Here is a 21361-nt window from a genome sequence, read left to right on the forward strand (position 1 = left end):
TAGTAGTCTATTTACCATCCTCAGCAGTACCTATATGAACCTGCTTCTAGATCTTATAGTAACAAATAACAAATTTAGTAAGGGAAATAAATGGTCTTCATTTTGGAGCTAGTACTAAATCTACTGCTGATTAACGATGAGTATTAAAATAATATTACTTTTATACTTCTCCTGACACAATTAAATTCATAAATCTGTTAATTAAACCTAATGGTAACATTATGAATCCACTTGTAATTTATTTTAACAGAGATAGATAACCAACAGATGAATTAAAATAAATTAAAACTTTTAATTTTGAAGTTAACACTAAGCCTGTTGCTAACTAATGATGGGAATTGTCTTTATAATTCTTCTAACACAATTTGAAATAGTAGTCTATTTACCATCCTCAGCAGTACCTATATGAACCTGCTTCTAGATCTTATAGTAACAAATAACAAATTTAGTAAGGGAAATAAATGGTCTTCATTTTGGAGCTAGTACTAAATCTACTTCTGATTAATGATGAGTATTAAAAGAATATTGCTTTTATACTTCTCCTGACACAATTAAATTCATAAATCTGTTAATTAAACCTAGTAGTAACTTTCTGAATACACTTGTAATTCATTTTGGCAGAGATAGGTAACCAACAGATCAATTAAAGTAAATTAAAACTCTTAATTTTGGAGTTAACACTTAAGCTTAATGCTAACTAATGATGGGAATTGTCTTTATAATTCTTCTAACACAATTTGAAATAGTAGTCTATTTACCATCCTCAGCAGTACCTATATGAACCTGCTTCTAGATCTTATAGTAACAAATAACAAATTTAGTAAGGGAAATAAATGGTCTTCATTTTGGAGCTAGTACTAAATCTACTGCTGATTAACGATGAGTATTAAAATAATATTACTTTTATACTTCTCCTGACACAATTAAATTCATAAATCTGTTAATTAAACCTAATGGTAACATTATGAATCCACTTGTAATTTATTTTAACAGAGATAGATAACCAACAGATGAATTAAAATAAATTAAAACTTTTAATTTTGAAGTTAACACTAAGCCTGTTGCTAACTAATGATGGGAATTGTCTTTATAATTCTTCTAACACAATTTGAAATAGTAGTCTATTTACCATCCTCAGCAGTATCCATCTGAACCTGCTTCTAGATCTCATAGTATCAAATAACAAATTAAGTAAGAGAAATAAATGGTCTTCATTTTGGAGCTAGTACTAAATCTACTTCTGATTAATGATGAGTATTAAAAGAATATTGCTTTTATACTTCCCCTGACACAATTAAATTCATAAATCTGTTAATTAAACCTAGTAGTAACTTTCTGAATCCACTTGTAATTCATTTTGGCAGAGATAGATAACCAACAGATGAATTAAAGTAAATTAAAACTCTTAATTTTGGTGTTAACACTAAGCCTATTGCTAACTAATGATGGGAATTGTCTTTATAATTCTTCTAACACAATTTGAAATAGTAACCTATTTACCATCTTTAGCAGTATCCATCTGAACCTGCTTCTAGATCTCATAGTAACAAATAACAAATTAAGTAAGGGAAATAAATGGTCTTCATTTTGGAGCTAGTACTAAATCTACTGCTGATTAATGATGAGTATTAAAAGAATATTACTTTTATACTTCTCCTGACACAATTAAATTCATAAATCTGTTAATTAAACCTAATGGTAACATTATGAATCCACTTGTAATTCATTTTAACAGAGATAGATGACCAACAGATGAATTAAAGTAAATTAAAACTCTTAATTTTGGTGTTAACACTAAGCCTATTGCTAACTAATGATGGGAATTGTCTTTATAATTCTTCTAACACAATTTGAAATAGTAATCTATTTACCATCCTTAGCAGTACCTGTCTGAACCTGCTTCTAGATCTCATAGTAACAAGTAACAAATTAAGTAAGGGAAATAAATGGTCTTCATTTTGGAGCTAGTACTAAATCTACTGCTGATTAATGATGAGTATTAAAAGAATATTGCTTTTATATTTCTCCTGACACAATTAAATTCATAAATCTGTTAATTAAACCTAGTAGTAACTTTCTGAATACACTTGTAATTCATTTTGGCAGAGATAGGTAACCAACAGATCAATTAAAGTAAATTAAAACTCGTAATTTTGGTGTTAACACTAAGCCTATTGCTAACTAATGATGGGAATTGTCTTTATAATTCTTCTAACACAATTTGATATAGTAATCCATTTACCAACCTTAGTAGTATCCATCTGAACCTGCTTCTAGATCTCATAGTATCAAATAACAAATTAAGTAAGGGAAATAAATGGTCTTCATTTTGGAGCTAGTACTAACACTACTACTGATTAATGATGAGAATTAAAAGAATATTGCTTTTATATTTCTCCTGACACAATTAAATTCATAAATCTGTTAATTAAACCTAGTAGTAACTTTCTGAATACACTTGTAATTCATTTTGGCAGAGATAGGTAACCAACAGATCAATTAAAGTAAATTAAAACTCGTAATTTTGGAGTTAACACTAAGCCTGTTGCTAAATAATGATGGGAATTGTCTTTATAATTCTTCTAACACAATTTGAAATAGTAATCTATTTACCATCCTTAGCAGTATCCATCTGAACCTGCTTCTAGATCTCATAGTAACAAGTAACAAATTAAGTAAGGGAAATAAATGGTCTTCATTTTGGAGCTAGTACTAACACTACTACTGATTAATGATGAGAATTAAAAGAATATTACTTTTATACTTCTCCTGACACAATTAAATTCATAAATCTATTAATTAAACCTAGTAGTAACCTTCTGAATCCACTTGTAATTCATTTTGGCAGAGATAGGTAACCAACAGATCAATTAAAGTAAATTAAAACTCGTAATTTTGGAGTTAACACTAAGCCTGTTGCTAACTAATGATGGGAATTGTCTTTATAATTCTTCTAACACAATTTGAAATAGTAATCTGTTTACCATCCTTAGCAGTATCCATCTGAACCTGCTTCTAGATCTCATAGTATCAAATAACAAATTAAGTAAGGGAAATAAATGGTCTTCATTTTGGAGCTAGTACTAAATCTACTGCTGATTAATGATGAGTATTAAAAGAATATTGCTTTTATATTTCTCCTGACACAATTAAATTCATAAATCTGTTAATTAAACCTAGTAGTAACTTTCTGAATACACTTGTAATTCATTTTGGCAGAGATAGGTAACCAACAGATCAATTAAAGTAAATTAAAACTCGTAATTTTGGAGTTAACACTAAGCCTGTTGCTAAATAATGATGAGAATTGTCTTTATAATTCTTCTAACACAATTTGAAATAGTAATCTATTTACCAACCTTAGCAGTATCTATCTGAACCTGCTTCTAGATCTCATAGTAACAAGTAACATATTAAGTAAAGGAAATAATTGATCTTAATTTTAGAGCTAGTACTAAATTTACTGCTGATTAATGATAAGAATTAGAAGAATATTGTCTTTATACTTCTTCTGACATAAATTCAAAACCCAAATCTATTTGATAATAGAAAGAATTAACTTCTTTGGTTCAAAATTTGATGATTTTAAAGACAAATTAGAAATATACAACTAACTGTTTTTTATTCTCTAAAAAAATTCAGTTCCATTACTTCTAAATGAAGAATTGATCGATCGGCAAAGTAGCAAAGCGCCCGAAGCGGATGCCATTGACAAACGCACTTCATAAAGCGAAATAAACTATATAATAATGCCCAATTATTCGAGTCTCATTCTTATTCGGCCATTGTTTCGGAGTAAGCTTTCGACTGCGACCACGGTCTTTAGTTAACACGTACAACTCGAAATGGAAATAACACTTGCATCCCCCTTAATGACGTAATGCGTTGATTGTGCATTGTTTAGTCCCCACGGGGGATGGAGCGGACCGACATTACCCGTCATTTAGTGGAACGGGCTCCCGGCACCCGAACGGCGATATTGTTAACAAACTGCCCGATGTCGATTCCAGGGCCGGGGTTGATTGTGGACGACTTTAATGCACATTTTGTTCACTTACTGACGACGGGTTAGGGCCACTTTGTTCCTGTGGGAGTGTTTATTAGCCGCATGGTCGATTTGTGGGACAGTAATGAGAGATTTGGGAGATTTATATGTTTGTCGGATAGTTTCCTCGGTGATTCTATGTAGCTAATCTCTTTGAATAAGCTATATGTATGTGGGTAATCTTGTCAACGCAAAAATTTGTATATATGTATATTTCAAATAATTTTAAATTGAACAAATTGGAATTGAATCAAAATTTTTATATTTTAAATCAAAATTGTTCCTCAAAATTAAATTTTAGTTCATAATATATAAAAGAGTTTAAATACCAAAAGTTTTTTTTTAATTATAATATTCTGAAAAGATTTGCTTTTGTATATTTATAAATTTTATCCAAAAGAAAGAAATCAAATTAATAAAAATATTCCAAATTTTTTTCCACCGCTGTATTTCTTTCTGAAAAATCTGAAAAATCATCATTGTTTCTAAGGATTCTTGAAAATTATAATTTTAGTTGGTAACAATATTTAAAACAATTTAATTTTTATTTGACATGTAATTTTATATTTTCTATATATAATAAATTCAATTAAAATCAATACTTAATACTATCAATATTTAACATTACAAAGTATAACTTAAATAACTTTTAAATTAGTTCTGAAAAGATTTGCTTTTGTATATTTACAAATTTTATCCAAAAGAAAGAAATAAAATTAATAAAAATATTACAATTTTTTTCCACCGCTTTATTTCTTTCTGATAAATCTGAAAAATCATCATTGTTTCTAATGATTCTTGAAAATTATAACTTTAGTTGGTAACAATATTTAAAACAATTTAATTTTTATTTGACAAGTAATTTTTTATTTTCTATATATAATAAATTCAATTAAAATCAATACTTAATACTATCAATATTTAACATTACAAAGTATAACTTAAGTAACTTTTAAATTAATTCCGAAAAGATTTACTTTTGTATAGTTATAAATTTTATCCAAAGAAAGAAATCAAATTAATAAAAATGTTCCAATTTTTTTTCCACCACTGTATTTCTTTCTGAAAATCTGAAAAATCATCATAGTTTCTAAAGATTCTTAAAAATTATAATTTTAGTTGGTAACAATATTTAAAACAATTTAGTTTTTATTTGACATGTAATTTTATATTTTCTATATATAATAAATTCAATTAAAATCAATACTTAATACTATCAATATTTAACATTACAAAGTATAACTTAATTAACTTTTAAATTAGTTCTGAAAAGATTTGCTTTTGTATATTTACAAATTTTATCCAAAAGAAGGAAATCAAATTAATAAAAATATTACAATTTTTTTCCACCGCTGTATTTCTTTCTGAAAAATCTGAAAAATCATCATTGTTTCTAAGGATTCTTGAAAATTATAATTTTAGTTGGTAACAATATTTAAAACAATTTAATTTTTATTTGACATGTAATTTTATATTTTCTATATATAATAAATTCAATTAAAATCAATACTTAATACTATCAATATTTAACTTTACAAAGTATAACTTAATTAACTTTTAAATTAGTTATGAAAAGATTTGCTTTTGTATATTTATAAATTTTATCCAAAAGAAAGAAATCAAATTAATAAAAATATTACAATTTTTTTCCACCGCTGTATTTCTCTCTGAAAAATCTGAAAAATCATCATTCTTTCTAAAGATTCCTGAAAATTATAATTTTAGTTGGTAACAATATTTAAAATAATTTAATTTTTATTTGACATGTAATTTTTTATTTTCTATATATAATAAATTCAATTAAAATCAATACTTAATATTATCAATATTTAACATTACAAAGTATAACTTAATTAACTTTTAAATTAGTTCTGAAAAGATTTGCTTTTGTATATTTACAAATTTTATCCAAAAGAAAGAAATCAAATTAATAAAAATATTACAATTTTTTTCCACCGCTGTATTTCTTTCTGAAAAATCTAAAAAATCATCATTGTTTCTAAAGATTCCTGAAAATTATAATTTTAGTTGGTAACAATATTTAAAATAATTTAATTTTTATTTGACATGTAATTTTTTATTTTCTATATATAATAAATTCAATTAAAAGCAATATTTAATAGTATCAATATTTAACATTACAAAGTATAACTTAATTAACTTTTAAATTAATTCTGAAAAGATTTGCTTTAGCATATTTATAAATTTGATCTAAAAAAAAGAAATCCAATTAATAAAAATATTCCAAATTTTTTTCCACCACTGTATTTTTGAAAAATATGAAAAATCATAATTGTTTCTAAAGATTCCTGAAAATTGTAATTTTAGTTGATAACAATAATTGAAACAATTTAATTTTGATATGACATTTAATTTTTTATTTTCTATATATAATAAATTCAATTAAAATCATAATAACATAACTTAATTAACTTTTAACATAATTCTAAAAAAAATGTATTTTATATATTCATAAATTTTATAGAAATTGTAAAAGAAAATCATGTTTTCTTCATTTATATTTTTAGTACAGAATGTATTTTTATGATATATAAAATAAATTATAATTTTATCATTTTTATATCATAAATTAAAATTTTAAGAAACAATAGTGTAAAAATTTTCGCTTTAAAAAGGGGCAGTAAAATTGGGGTTCTTTTATTATTTATTTTCAAAATTACCCGCGTACCCCAATTATTTCCGTCACATAAGCCACACCATAAAACAACACTCCACTGTAAGAAAGTCGCCCGCCCGCACAGAAAAACTCATCAAACGAGTTAATAATTACGCAAAACATAATGGCCCCGCCGTTCGCGAATTAACAAGCCAGCGTGGCGTCCGCCCGTGGGGGGGCGTCCCCCAGGCCCCCCGGCCCATTGTTCTAACGATAATTATCCACGGGCCCGGGGGCAATAACTCAAAGAAATGTATCTTTAAAGCGCTCGCCCCTTTCTCGGGGGGTTTTGTCCGTAGGCATTCATCGGATGATGTACATCCACATATCACGGCACCGCTGAATTTATGAGTGGCCTAATGCAATTCATTTGTGTTGTCATCGAACGGGCAATTTGCGATAATTTATGGGGTGTTCCATTTAATGCGCGTACTGGATCACTCAATGGCTTTTGTTCGCCCTTCCTCGCCCACACATGTTCCTTTGCTGCGGATGATGTCGGACAGTTTTGTTATTTCCAACGCGATTATTTGGTACTGTGCATATTTTTTTATTTGCATTTCATCTTCACGCCCTTCTGTACTCTTGTTCATTATAATTTTAATCAATATTCTTACTGCAAATTTTTATAATTTCGTGTTACAATATAGTTAATATAGCATACAATGATTTGTAAAAAGACAAGATGTATATAAAGGTTTTGTCACTTTGAATTCCATTCAAATAACCCTCACTTTCTATACCCCCAAGGAGAATATTCATTATTTGCACAGGGAAAATAATATTGGCCATGGCAAGTGACATATGTACCCATTTGAATATTTACATTGCTCTTCAGCACTTGATGAGTGCAGCAATTTTATTAGCATATTTACAAACAAACTGGTTATATGAAGCTGACCAAAAATTACCATGGGCGCTTCAATAATTTGACATTATTTTATTTTAAATATAGATCAATTAGTCTTTTGAAATTAATACTAAACCAACTGCTAATTAATGATGAAAATTGCCATTACACTTCTTCTGGCACTATTTCATAGGCAAGCCTATTGACTAATATCAATAGAAACAGTTTGAACCCACAGTAACAACCAATAGATCAATTAAATAAAATGAGAAGTCTTGATTTTGAAATAGGCACCAAGTCAGGTGCTAATTAATGATAAAAATTAAAAGAATATTGCCATTTCACTTCTTTTGACACTATTTCAAAGACAAGCCTATTAACTAATATCAATAGAAACTGTTTGAACCCACAGTAACAACCAATAGATCAATTAAATAAAATGAGAAGTCTTGATTTTGAAATAGGCACCAAGTCAGGTGCTAATTAATGTTAAAAATTAAAAGAATATTGCCATTTTCACTTCTTTTGACACTATTTCAAAGACAAGCCTATTAACTAATATCAATAGAAACTGTTTGAACCCACAGTAACAACCAATAGATCAATTAAATAAAATGAGAAGTCTTGATTTTGAAATAGGCACCAAGTCAGGTGCTAATTAATGTTAAAAATTAAAAGAATATTGCCATTTTCACTTCTTTTGACACTATTTCAAAGACAAGCCTATTAACTAATATCAATAGAAACTGTTTGAACCCACAGTAACAACCAATAGATCAATTAAATAAAATGAGAAGTCTTGATTTTGAAATAGGCACCAAGTCAGGTGCTAATTAATGTTAAAAATTAAAAGAATATTGCCATTACACCTCTTCTGACACTATTTCAAAGACAAGTCTATTAACTAATATCAATTGGAAGTGTTTGAACTCACACTAACAACCAATAAATCAATTAAATAAAATGACAAGTCTTGATTTTGAAATTAGCACTAAGTCAGGTGCTAATTAATGATAAAAATTAAATGAATATTGCCATTACACCTCTTCTGACACCATTTTAAAGACAAGTCTATTAACTAATATCAATAGGAAGTGTTTGAACTCAATGTAACAACCAATAGATCAATTAAATAAAATGAGAAGTCTTGATTTTGAAATTAGTACTAAGTCAGGTGCTAATAAATGATAAAAATTAAATGAATATTGCCATTACACCTCTTCTGACACTATTTCAAAGACAAGTCTATTAACTAATATCAATAAAAACTGTTTGAACTCACAGTTAACAACCAATAGATCAATTAAATATAATGAGAAGTCTTGATTTTGAAATTAGCACTAAGTCAGGTGCTAATTAATGATAAAAATTAAAAGAATATTGCCATTACACTTCTGCTGACACTATTTCAAAGACAAATCTATTAACTAATATCAAAGTCAAGTGCTAATTAATGATAAAAATTAAATGAATATTGCCATTACACCTCTTCTGACACTATTTCAAAGACAAGTCTATTAACAAATATCAATAGGAAGTGTTTGAACTCACAGTAACAACCAATAGATCAATTAAATAAAATGAGAAGTCTTGATTTTGAAATTAGTACTAAGTCAGGTGCTAATAAATGATAAAAATTAAAAGAATATTGCCATTACACTTCTTCTGACACTATTTCAAAGACAAGTCTATTAACTAATATCAATAGAAATTGTTTGAACCCACAGTAACAACCAATAGATCAATTAAATAAAATGAGAAGTCTTGATTTTGAAATTAGTACTAAGTCATCTGCTAATTAATGATAAAAATTAAATGAATATTGCCATTACACCTCTTCTGACACTATTTCAAAGACAAGTCTATTAACTAATATCAATAGAAATTGTTTGAACCCACAGTAACAATCAATAGATCAATTAAATAAAATGAGTAGTTTTGATTTTGAAATTAGCTCTAAGTCAGCTGCTAATTAATGATAAAAATTAAATGATAATTGCCTTTACACCTCTTCTGACACTATTTCAAAGACAAGTCTATTAACTAATATCAATAGAAACAGTTTGAACCCATAGTAACAACCAATAGATCAATTAAATAAAATGAGAAGTTTTGATTTTGGAATTAGTACTAAGTCAGGTGCTAATTAATGATAAAAATTAAAAGAATATTGCCATTACACTTCTTCTGACACTATTTCAAAGACAAGTATATTATCTAATATCAATAGGAAGTGTCTGTACTCACAGTAAGAACGAACAGATCAATTAAACGAAATGTAAAGTCTTGATTTTGAAGTTAGTACTAAGCCAGCTTCTAATTAATAACGAAAATTAAAAAAATATTACCATCACACTTCTTCTGACACTATTTCATAGACAAGTCTATTAACTAATATCAGTAGAAACTATTTGAACCCACAGTAACAACCAATAGATCAATTAAATAAAATGAAAAGTCTTAATTTTTTAATTAGTACTAAGTCAGCTACTAATTAATAATAAAAATTAAAAGAATATTGCCATTTAACTTCTTCTGACACTAATTCAAAGACTGTTTGAACCCATAGTAACAACCAAAAGATCAATTAAATGTAATGAAAAGTCCAAATTTTGATGTTATTATTAAAATTATTAAAAGAATATTGACGTTGCCCTTCTTGTGACACAATTTCAAACACAGCTCTATTTAGTAAACTCCGTAGGAAGTTTCCAAATCTACAGCAACAACCAACAGGTCATTTGGATTTTGAATTTAGCCAACTGCTAATTAAATAAATTAATTTTTCTAACATATTTAAAGATAAGCTGACAAAAATTATCCTTTTTATAAAAGTGTAAATGTTTTCTTATTGTCAATTTGTTACAGCGTCAATATTCCCATCACCTGGATCATATTGGAGCAATCCAAGTGCGAATCTGTACTCGAACATTGCGGCGAGTACACATTCCATAAGTCATCACGCCGGACCTCATCTAGGAGCTCCACCTCTGGGGTCATATCCTCATTATGCATGACCTGTTTCCAATTCATCCGCCGGCTCAGACTGGACGAGGAAATTGACAATGTAATACCAAAATTGTCTAATAATAAAAATTGATAACGCAGACGTGATTCAATTGCTAAATATCCACTGAACATTTGATCATGTTTAAAGTTTGTAATTTATGAAGTCATTTATAAAGCTTAAATAACTTTCAAAATTATTTTTAATCATGTCATTTTGTTTCAACATAAAGCTTTAGCAATTGACCATCTGGGTTTGTCAATTTATAATACTCAGAGTGTCTATATCACAAATTGTAGTATATAATCAAACTATGTGAAAGGATCAGTATTTAGAATACAATTTAAATTAGTAACATTTTTTGTCACTATATGTAGATGTTACTTTGTAGAAGACTGTCGGATTTTTACAATTTTTACACAAAAAGGATTATATGAGATATGTAAAAAAATTACATAGACCTTGAAAACTTTCGGGGCTTAATATATATTTTAATTTTAACCTCATTCAATAACTTTAAATTGAAATTGCCAATTTTGATGATCTAAAATCCACAAAATGTATAAGAATTCTTCATATATTAAGGTTATTTTATTACTTTAAAATTAACTCTACAGTAGATATTTGATGAAAAGTTGGCCCTGATATTTTTCTTTGAAAAGTTCTATGCGTAACTGTTCAAAATCTTCAGATTACATTTAACTTAAATGTTGTCTAAAAGTTTCGGTCGTTAGTACCTAATTGTAAATCAATATGTTTCCAAATGAGAACTTCCCTGTAAATATATATACAAAGAAGCAATCAATTTCAATAAGTTTCTAGTCATGTCCAAAGATATTTTGTTGTTGTTATATTATAAGTTATTGAAGAGAGTAGATGGTGAAACCAGTGCAATGTTTCAGTGTACATATACAAATATAATATTAATGAATTTGAAACGTGTAAAGATAGACACAACACCGTTCGTACGGCGACTGTGATAAAATTTTTGTTTTCTTTGATGTTACCAAAAAACAACTGTTAGGAAAAATTCAATATTATGTTACTTCAGCAATTTGTTTTCAATTTTTTCAATTTGTGTACAGTCACTGTCGTGTAGCATAGATCTAACAGCACACAAATCAAATTCAATGATAATTATGTTTGATGGTAACTGTACTCAAATTTGTTTTGAAATAAATTGTAATATAAGTTTCGTTGTAATGATTTTTTTCTATGTGTAACTCATGTGTTTGTTTCGTTCCTTTGTTTAGTCAAATATTTATTTTTAATTTATAAAATATTGTATAATCAGTATCCATATACTAATGTATATAGACGTGTATATTGTAACAGAGGGTATTTGTTGTACTGCTTGATAGATAATAGAGTAGGGATATAAACTGTTCACAAAAAATATCATAGATATATTAAGACTAGTCATACTATTAAATGTCAGAGCCATTTTGTTTATGACCACAGAATGGTTGTCATAATATTAGGATGTATAAATGTTATGTATTTATTATACAAAATATAGTATAAAACACCAACATGTTTTTTAATTAATTTATTTAATATTATTTTTGTACAAAGAAGGTAAGTAAAAAAATTACATGAAGAACATAAATAATATAATATTTTATATTCTGTTACTATGTTCTGTTACCATAAAAGGATTTAAAGGGTAAAATATAATATATTTTGATTGCATTTAATTAGAGGTGTGAGTTTCCTAATTAACTTAAGATGTAACGTGTTCTATTTTTTTGGCCACCACTGTATATATACTAAAAATTAGCATAATTGCTACAATTGTAATGGCAATAAAAACAGCCCTTAAAATAAGATTTAATTTAAGTGAAAATTATTTTGATTCAGGCACAAAATGAATAATGGGAGAAAGAATATAATATAATTATTTTAGATAAAATATAAAATATTTCGATCGCATTAAATTAGAGGTGTGAGTTTCCTAATTAACTTAAGAAGTAATGTGTACTATTTTTCTGGTCACCACTGTATATATTCAAAAAATTAGCTTAATTGCTACAATTGGAATGGCAATAAAAACAGCCCTTAAAATAAGATTTAATTTAAGTGAAAATTATTTTGATTCAGGCACAAAATGATTAATGGGAGAAAGAATATAATATTATTATTTTAGATAAAATATAAAATATTTTGATTGCATTTAATTAGAGGTGTGAGTTTTCTAATTAACTTAAGAAGTAATGTGTACTATTTTTCTGGTCACCACTGTATATATACTAAAAATTAGCTTAATTGCTACAATTGGAATGACAATGAAAACAGCCCTTAAAATAAGATTTAATTTAAGTGAAAATTATTTTGATTCAGGCACAAAATGATTAATGGGAGAAAGAATATAATATTATTATTTTAGATAAAATATAAAATATTTTGATTGCATTTAATTAGAGGTGTGAGTTTCCTAATTAACTTAAGAAGTAATGTGTACTATTTTTCTGGTCACCACTGTATATATAATAAAAATTAGCTTAATAGCTACAATTGTAATGGCAATAAAAACAGCCCTTAAAATAAGATTTAATTTAAGTGAAAATTATTTTGATTCAGGCACAAAATGAATAATGGGAGAAAGAATATAATATAATTACTTTAGATAAAATATAAAATATTTTGATTGCATTTAATTAGAGGTGTGAGTTTCCTAATTAACTTAAGAAGTAATGTGTACTATTTTTCTGGTCACCACTGTATATATACTAAAAATTAGCTTAATTGCTACAATTGGAATGACAATGAAAACAGCCCTTAAAATGAGATTTAATTTAATTGAAAATTATTTTGATTCAGGCACAGAATGATTAATGGGAGAAAGAATATAATATAATTATTTTAGATAAAGTATAAAATATTTTGATTGCATTTAATTAGAGGTGTGAGTTTCCTAATTAACTTAAGATGTAATGTGTACTATTTTTCTGGTCACCACTGTATATATAATAAAAATTAGCTTAATAGCTACAATTGGAATGGCAATAAAAACAGCCCTTAAAATGAGATTTAATTTAAGTGAAAATTATTTTGATTCAGGCACAGAATGATTAATGGGAGAAAGAATATAATATAATTATTTTAGATAAAGTATAAAATATTTTGATTGCATTTAATTAGAGGTGTGAGTTTCCTAATTAACTTCAGATGTAATGTGTTCTATTTTTTTGGCCACCACTGTATATATAATAAAAATTAGCATAATTGCCACAATTGTAATGGCAATAAAACAGCCCTTAAAATAAGATTTAATTTAAGTGAAAATTATTTTGATTCAGGCACAAAATGAATAATGGGAGAAAGAATATAATATAATTACTTTAGATAAAATATAAAATATTTTGATTGCATTTAATTAGAGGTGTGAGTTTCCTAATTAACTTAAGAAGTAATGTGTACTATTTTTCTGGTCACCACTGTATATATAATAAAAATTAGCTTAATAGCTACAATTGGAATGGCAATAAAAACAGCCCTTAAAATGAGATTTAATTTAAGTGAAAATTATTTTGATTCAGGCACAAAATTAATAATGGGAGAAAGAATATAATATTATTATTTTAGATAAAATATAAAATATTTTGATTGCATTTAATTAGAGGTGTGAGTTTCCTAATTAACTTAAGATGTAATGTGTTCTATTTTTTTGGCCACCACTGTATATATACTAAAAATTAGCATAATTGCTACAATTGGAATGGCAATAAAAACAGCCCTTAAAATAAGATTTAATTTAAGTGAAAATTATTTTGATTCAGGCACAAAATGAATAATGGGAGAAAGAATATAATATAATTACTTTAGATAAAATATAAAATATTTTGGTTGCATTTAATTAGAGGTGTGAGTTTCCTAATTAACTTAAGAAGTAATATGTCCTATTTTCTGGTCACCACTGTATATATACTAAAAATTAGCTTAATTGCTACAATTGGAATGACAATGAAAACAGCCCTTAAAATGAGATTTAATTTAAGTGAAAATTATTTTGATTCAGGTACAAAATGAATAATGAGAGAAAGAATATAATATAATTATTTTAGATGAAATATAAAATATTTTGATTGCATTTACTTAGAGGTGTGAGTTTCCTAATTAACTTAAGAAGTAATGTGTCCTATTTTCTGGCCACCACTGTATATATACAAAAAATTAGCATAATTGCTACAATTGGAATGGCAATAAAAACAGCCCTTAAAATATACTGAAGCGATTGAAAGTTTGTAAGATCGTTATCCAGTGTGAGTAATCGTCATAAACACGAAAAGCAGATAGTCAGGATCGTCAACATAAAAAAGTCGGTTGTTGCGTTTCCCTCCCCCAGTTTAACAGGATAACTTATGAGTTTCGCAAAGTAGGGCGTGACTAATGCTTTAAACTCCATTTTCCATCATTAGCCTCGCTTTGTACTGTGATTTGGCCCTAAGCGACTTTTTGTTACACACACGTGATGATATTGGGGACACGCGTGAAATTCATTTACATAATATTGATATTTGTCACTTTTAATATGTATTCGGGTATAAAGTGTTATGAATTATTAATACTAATTACAATTGATATATGTATTTAAGAGATATTTTGTCTAGTTCAAAATTTACATTTAATATATTAAATTTGTCCTGTTTGACTATTGAAAATTTCGACAAAATAAAATCAGTATTGATGTGAACAATAAATACTTCAAAAAAGAGAATATATCTGATTATATTATTATAATATTTATGTAAATATTTATTATAAATGATTATTTTACAAAAAAGTCAGGTAAAGTTCTAAGCCTTACTGTGAAAAGTCTGAGTATACTGTTTTGAGCCTAAATATCCTCCTCAGAAATAAACTGAAAGCAGTTTAACATGAAACATTATCAATAAAATAATAATTTCCTTACATGTTCATTCAGTAATATATACAATTTAAAATGTTGGTAATTTCTATAAAGTTGTAAATATTTATTTTAAATGATTATTTTACAAAAAAAGTCAGATAAACTTCTAAGTCTTTCTGTTAAAAGTCTGAATGTACTGTTCTGAGGCTAAATATGCACCTGAGAAATAAACAGAAAGTAGTTTAACATGAAATATTATCAATAAAATAATAATTTCCTTACATGTTCATTCAGTAATATATACAATTTAAAATGTTGGTAATTTCTATAAAGTTGTAAATATTTATTTTAAATGATTATTTTACAAAAAAGTCAGATAAAGTTCTAAGTCTTTCTGTTAAAAGTCTGAATATACTGTTCTGAGGCTAAATATGCACCTGAGAAATAAACAGAAAGTAGTTTAACATGAAATATTATCAATAAAATAATAATTTCCTTACATGTTCATTCAGTAATATATACAATTTAAAATGTTGGTAATTTCTATAAAGTTGTAAATATTTATTTTAAATGATTATTTTAAAAAAAAGTTAGGTAAAGTTCTAAGTCTTACTGTTAACAGTCTGATATACTGTTCTGAGGCTAAATATGCACCTCAGAAATAAACAGAAAGTAGTTTAACATGAAATATTACTGTTAACAGTTTGAATATACTGTTCTGAGGCTAAATATGCACCTCAGAAATAAACAGAAAGTAGTTTAACATGAAATATTATCAATAAAATAATAATTTCCTTACTTATTCATTCAGTAATATATACAATTTAAAATGTTGGTAATTTCTATAAAATTGTAAATATTTATTTTAAATGATTATTTAAAAAAAAAGTTAGGTAAAGTTCTAAGTCTTACTGTTAACAGTCTGATATACTGTACTGAGGCTAAATATGCACCTCAGAAATAAACAGAAAGTAGTTTAACATGAAACATTATCAATAAAATAATAATTTCCTTACATGTTCATTCAGTAATATATACAATTTAAAATGTTGGTAATTTCTATAAACTTGTAAATATTTATTTTAAATGATTATTTTACAAAAAAGTCAGGTAAAGTTGTAAGTCTTGCTGTTAACAGTCTGAATATTCTGTTCTGAGGCTAAATATGCACCTCAGAAATAAACAGAAAGTAGTTTAACATGAAATATTATCAATAAAATAATAATTTCCTTACATGTTCATTCAGTAATATAAGTTGTAAATATTTATTTTAAATGATTATTTTACAAAAAAGTCAGGTAAAGTACTAAGTCTTACTGTTAAAAGTCTGAATATACTGTTCTGAGGCTAAATATGCACCTCAGAAATAAACAGAAAGTAGTTTAACATGAAAAATTATCAATAAATAATAATTTCCTTACATGTTCATTCAGTAATATATACAATTTAAAATGTTGGTAATTTCTATAAAGTTGTAAATATTTATTTTAAATGATTATTTTACAAAAAAGTTAGGTAAAGTTCTAAGTCTTACTGTTAACAGTCTGATATACTGTTCTGAGGCTAAATATGCACCTCAGAAATAAACAGAAAGTAGTTTAACATGAAATATTATCAATAAAATAATAATTTCCTTGCATGTTCATTCAGTAATATATACAATTTAAAATGTTGGTAATTTCTATAAAGTTGTAAATATTTATTTTAAATGATTATTTTACAAAAAAGTCAGGTAAAGTTCTAAGTCTTTCTGTTAAAAGTCTGAATATACTGTTCTGAGGCTAAATATGCACCTCAGAAATAAACAGAAAGTAGTTTAACATGAAATATTATCAATAAATGATAATTTCCTTACATGTTCATTCAGTAATATATACAATTTAAAATGTTGGTAATTTCTATAAAGTTGTAAATATTTATTATAAATGATTATTTTACAAAAAAGTCAGGTAAAGTTCTAAGTCTTTCTGTTAAAAGTCTGAATATACTGTTCTGAGGCTAAATATGCACCTCAGAAATAAACAGAAAGTAGTTTAACATGAAATATTATCAATAAATAATAATTTCCTTATATGTTCATTCAGTAATATATACAATTTAAAATGTTGGTAATTTCTATAAAGTTGTAAATATTTATTTTAAATGATTATTTTACAAAAAAAGTTAGGTAAAGTTCTAAGTCTTTCTGTTAAAAGTCTGAATATACTGTTCTGAGGCTTAATATGCACCTTAGCAATAAACAGAAAGTAGTTTAACATGAAATATTATCAATAAAATAATAATTTCCTTACATGTTCATTCAGTAATATATACAATTTAAAATGTTGATAATTTCTATAAAGTTGTAAATATTTATTTTAAATGATTATTTTACAAAAAAGTCAGATAAAGTTCTAAGTCTTACTGTAAAAAGTCTAAATATTTTGTTCTGAACCTAAATATGTATCTCAGAAAGGAACAACAAAAAACCAGATAAAAATTGTTTGGTTTACAATAATTGAAAATATTAAGTAGTAAACCCTGCATGAAAAAGTACAAAAAATAGGTTTGTTAAAAACATTTTTAACTCGTTTTCTGTTGGATTTTTATTAGAATTTTTTTTTTTCAGAAATCGACTTATTATTTAGAAAAAAAAATTGTTTCAAAGCAGTTAATTAAATTTTATAATAAATTTTGACAATGAAGGGAAATACTTGTGCGACTGAACCCTACCCTTTGAAAGTTTCCCCATAACCGGCCCAGCAATCACGGAGTTTGTCCATAAAATTTGGGAACGAGCAATAAAATGTCGGAAAGTTCCCTGCAATCTCGGGGCCGGCGATTTTCTTAAAGTGAGGGTGACTTTCGTGTATCAATACATTATTACGTCATTATGGGACGCGTGTCGGCCGACAGGCATATGTTTTACGCACGATTTCACACCGACACGAACAAGCGGCTGCGATTCGCATTTTCTATGGCGGCTGGGACGTGGAACTCGGGGCCTAAACAACTTCTTGGGGACGATTTAAGCGTGATGAATTATGGGGCGGTCGAGCAAAAAATATTTCTTCAATTGGAAGTAATCTTTATGGTAATGGAAATTAGATACGCGAGGGTTACATTTAAAGGACGACCCTACTTTGATGAGCCTACAAAATTATCGGAATTATTTTGAATCAGTTAAATTAGTAGAAGCACTTTCTTTCTTTCTAGAACCAGTTTCCCATATTAATAAATAAAAGTTTTTGTATTGATCTTTTATAAGTTAAAACATGCCCTTTAAAAATGTTTTTATTAAGTGTTTTGTGGTAAGATCAATACATTGTTTTTGTAAAGAATCTACTGATTTTAGATATTTTAATATTAATGATATAAAAGTAATTTTTAATATTGGATTAAGTTTAACATATTATACATGAAAATGTAAATTAAATTATGGATTAATATATGTAATATATTAAAATTTATTTATTATTTTTATTTTAAAATACATATTAGAGAAGGAAAATGTAAATGGAATATTATTTTTCCCAATTATATTTAATATAAAGTTGTATTCAGTGTCTTCCTGAGGTATCAAGTCATTCAAGTGATAATAAAAAGTCTATATTAAGATATACAGCCTCACAATTCTTATAATTAAATCACCTAATTTATAATTTTTCAAATCTTCAAAGTAAACTTTCATTTTTCTATGACAAGAAGACAAAACTATAGACTTAATTAAACACATTATGGACTTAAATATCTATACATTAGTAGAAAACCTAACATACGGTAAATTTTGTCAATTAAAGATTACAGAAAACTTGAGCAGAGGGAGAAAGAAAGTTTCCTGCATTAAAAGCTTCCCACAAGAAGCAAATGTGTCTTTATTTACATTTTTTTAATTATTTTATTTAGAAATTAGTTGTTGGTGTTCTGTGGAGTGAATAAATTCCTCTAAGTAGAACGGTAACTTTATTTCCTTGAAGCATCGAAGCCTGAGAGAAAGTCCTTTAGCTACAACACGAATGGTAGCAACAAGATAAAATCACCACAATAGATGAAAGCTGTCATTCAAGTGGTAATAAAAAATCTATATTAAGATACACTGTCTCGCAGTTCTTATAATTAAATTACATAATTTATAATTTTTCAAATTTTCAATGTAAACTTTCATTTTTTCTATGACAAGAAGTCAAAACTATAGACTTAATTAAACATATTATCGACTTAAATATCTATACATTAGTAGAAAACCTAACATACGGTAAATTTTGTCAATTAAAGATTACAGAAAACTTGAGCAGAGGGAGAAAGAAAGTTTCCTGCATTAAAAGCTTCCCACAAGAAGCAAATGTGTTTTTATTGACATTTTTTTAATTATTTTATTTAGAAATTAGTTGTTGGTGTTCTGTGGAGTGAATAAATTCCTCTGAGTAGAACGGTAACTTTATTTCCTTGGAGCCTCAAAGCATGAGAGGAAGTCCTTTAGCTACAACACGAATGGTAGCATCAAGATAAAATCACCAAAATAGATGAAAGCTGTCATTCATGTGGTAATAAAAAATTTATATTAATTATTTATGTCTCGCAGTTCTTATAATTAAATCACCTAATTTATAAGTTTTCAAGTTTTCAATGTAAACTTTCATTTTTTCTATGACAAGAAGTCAAATCTATAGACTTATTTAAACATATTATGGACTTAAATATCTATACATTTGTAGAAAACCTAACATAAGGTAAATTTTGCCAATTAAAGATTACAGAAAACTTGAGCAGAGAGAGAAAGAAAGTTTCCTGCATTAAAAGCGTCCCACAAGAAGCAAATGTGTCTTTATTTATATTTTTTTAATTATTTTATTTAGAAATTAGTTGTTGGTGTTCTGTGGAGTGAATAAATTCCTCTAAGTAGAACGGTAACTTTATTTCCTTGAAGCGTCGAAGCCTGGGATAAAGTCCTTTAGCTACAACACGAAGGGTAGCAACAAGATAAAATCACCACAATAGATGAAAGCTGTCATTCAAGTGGTAATAAAAAATCTATAATAAGATACACTGTCTCACAGTTCTTATAATTAAATCACCTAATTTATAATTTTTCAAATTTTCAATGTAAATTTTCATTTTTTCTATGACAAGAAGTCAAAAACTATAGACTTAATTAAACATATTATATATACTTAAGTATCTATACATTTGTAGGCAACATAACATACGGTAAATTTTGTCAATTAAAGATTACAGAAGACTTGAGCAGAGGGAGAAAGAAAGTTTCCTGCATTAAAAGCTTCCCACAAGAAGCAAATGTGTCTTTATTTACATTTTTTAATTATTTTATTTAGAAATTAGTTGTTGGTGTTCTGTGGAGTGAATAAATTCCTCTAAGTAGAACGGTAACTTTATTTTCTTGAAGCGTCGAAGCCTGGGATAAAGTCCTTTAGCTACAACACGAATGGTAGCAACAAGATAAAATCACCACAATAGATGAAAGCTGTCATTCAAGTGGTAATAAAAAATCTATAATAAGATACACTGTCTCACAGTTCTTATAATTAAATCACCTAATTTATAATTTTTCAAATTTTCAATGTAAATTTTCATTTTTTCTATGACAAGAAGTCAAAAACTATAGACTTAATTAAACATATTATATATACTTAAATATCTATACATTTGTAGGCAACATAACATACGGTAAATTTTGTCAATTAAAGATTACAGAAGACTTGAGCAGAGGGAGAAAGAAAGTTTCCTGCATTAAAAGCTTCCCACAAGAAGCAAATGTGTCCTTATTTACATTTTTTAATTATTTTATTTAGAAATTAGTTGTTGGTGTTCTGTGGAGTGAATAAATTCCTCTAAGTAGAACGGTAACTTTATTTTCTTGAAGCGTCGAAGCCTGGGATAAAGTCCTTTAGCTACAACACGAATGGTAGCATCAAGATAAAATCACCACAATAGAT

At 26.9% G+C, this 21361-nt stretch overlaps 1 protein-coding gene across 2 annotated transcripts in view; it reads left to right on the plus strand.

The window, feature by feature from the left end:
• The window catches only part of LOC109604214 (DNA-binding protein D-ETS-3), a 149987-nt gene extending 137876 nt beyond the window's left edge, over window positions 1–12111 (plus strand). For both annotated transcript variants that reach the window (XM_049962839.1, XM_049962838.1), the window contains exon 9: window positions 10441–12111. In XM_049962839.1, coding sequence (XP_049818796.1) covers window positions 10441–10589 — 149 coding nt within the window. In that variant the 3' untranslated portion in view covers window positions 10590–12111. The remainder of the gene's footprint in view (window positions 1–10440) is intronic.
• Window positions 12112–21361: the final 9250 nt, after the last annotated feature.

The sequence above is a fragment of the Aethina tumida genome, chromosome 2 (genome assembly GCF_024364675.1).
Source record: "Aethina tumida isolate Nest 87 chromosome 2, icAetTumi1.1, whole genome shotgun sequence".
In the NCBI taxonomy this organism is placed as follows: domain Eukaryota; kingdom Metazoa; phylum Arthropoda; class Insecta; order Coleoptera; family Nitidulidae; genus Aethina; species Aethina tumida.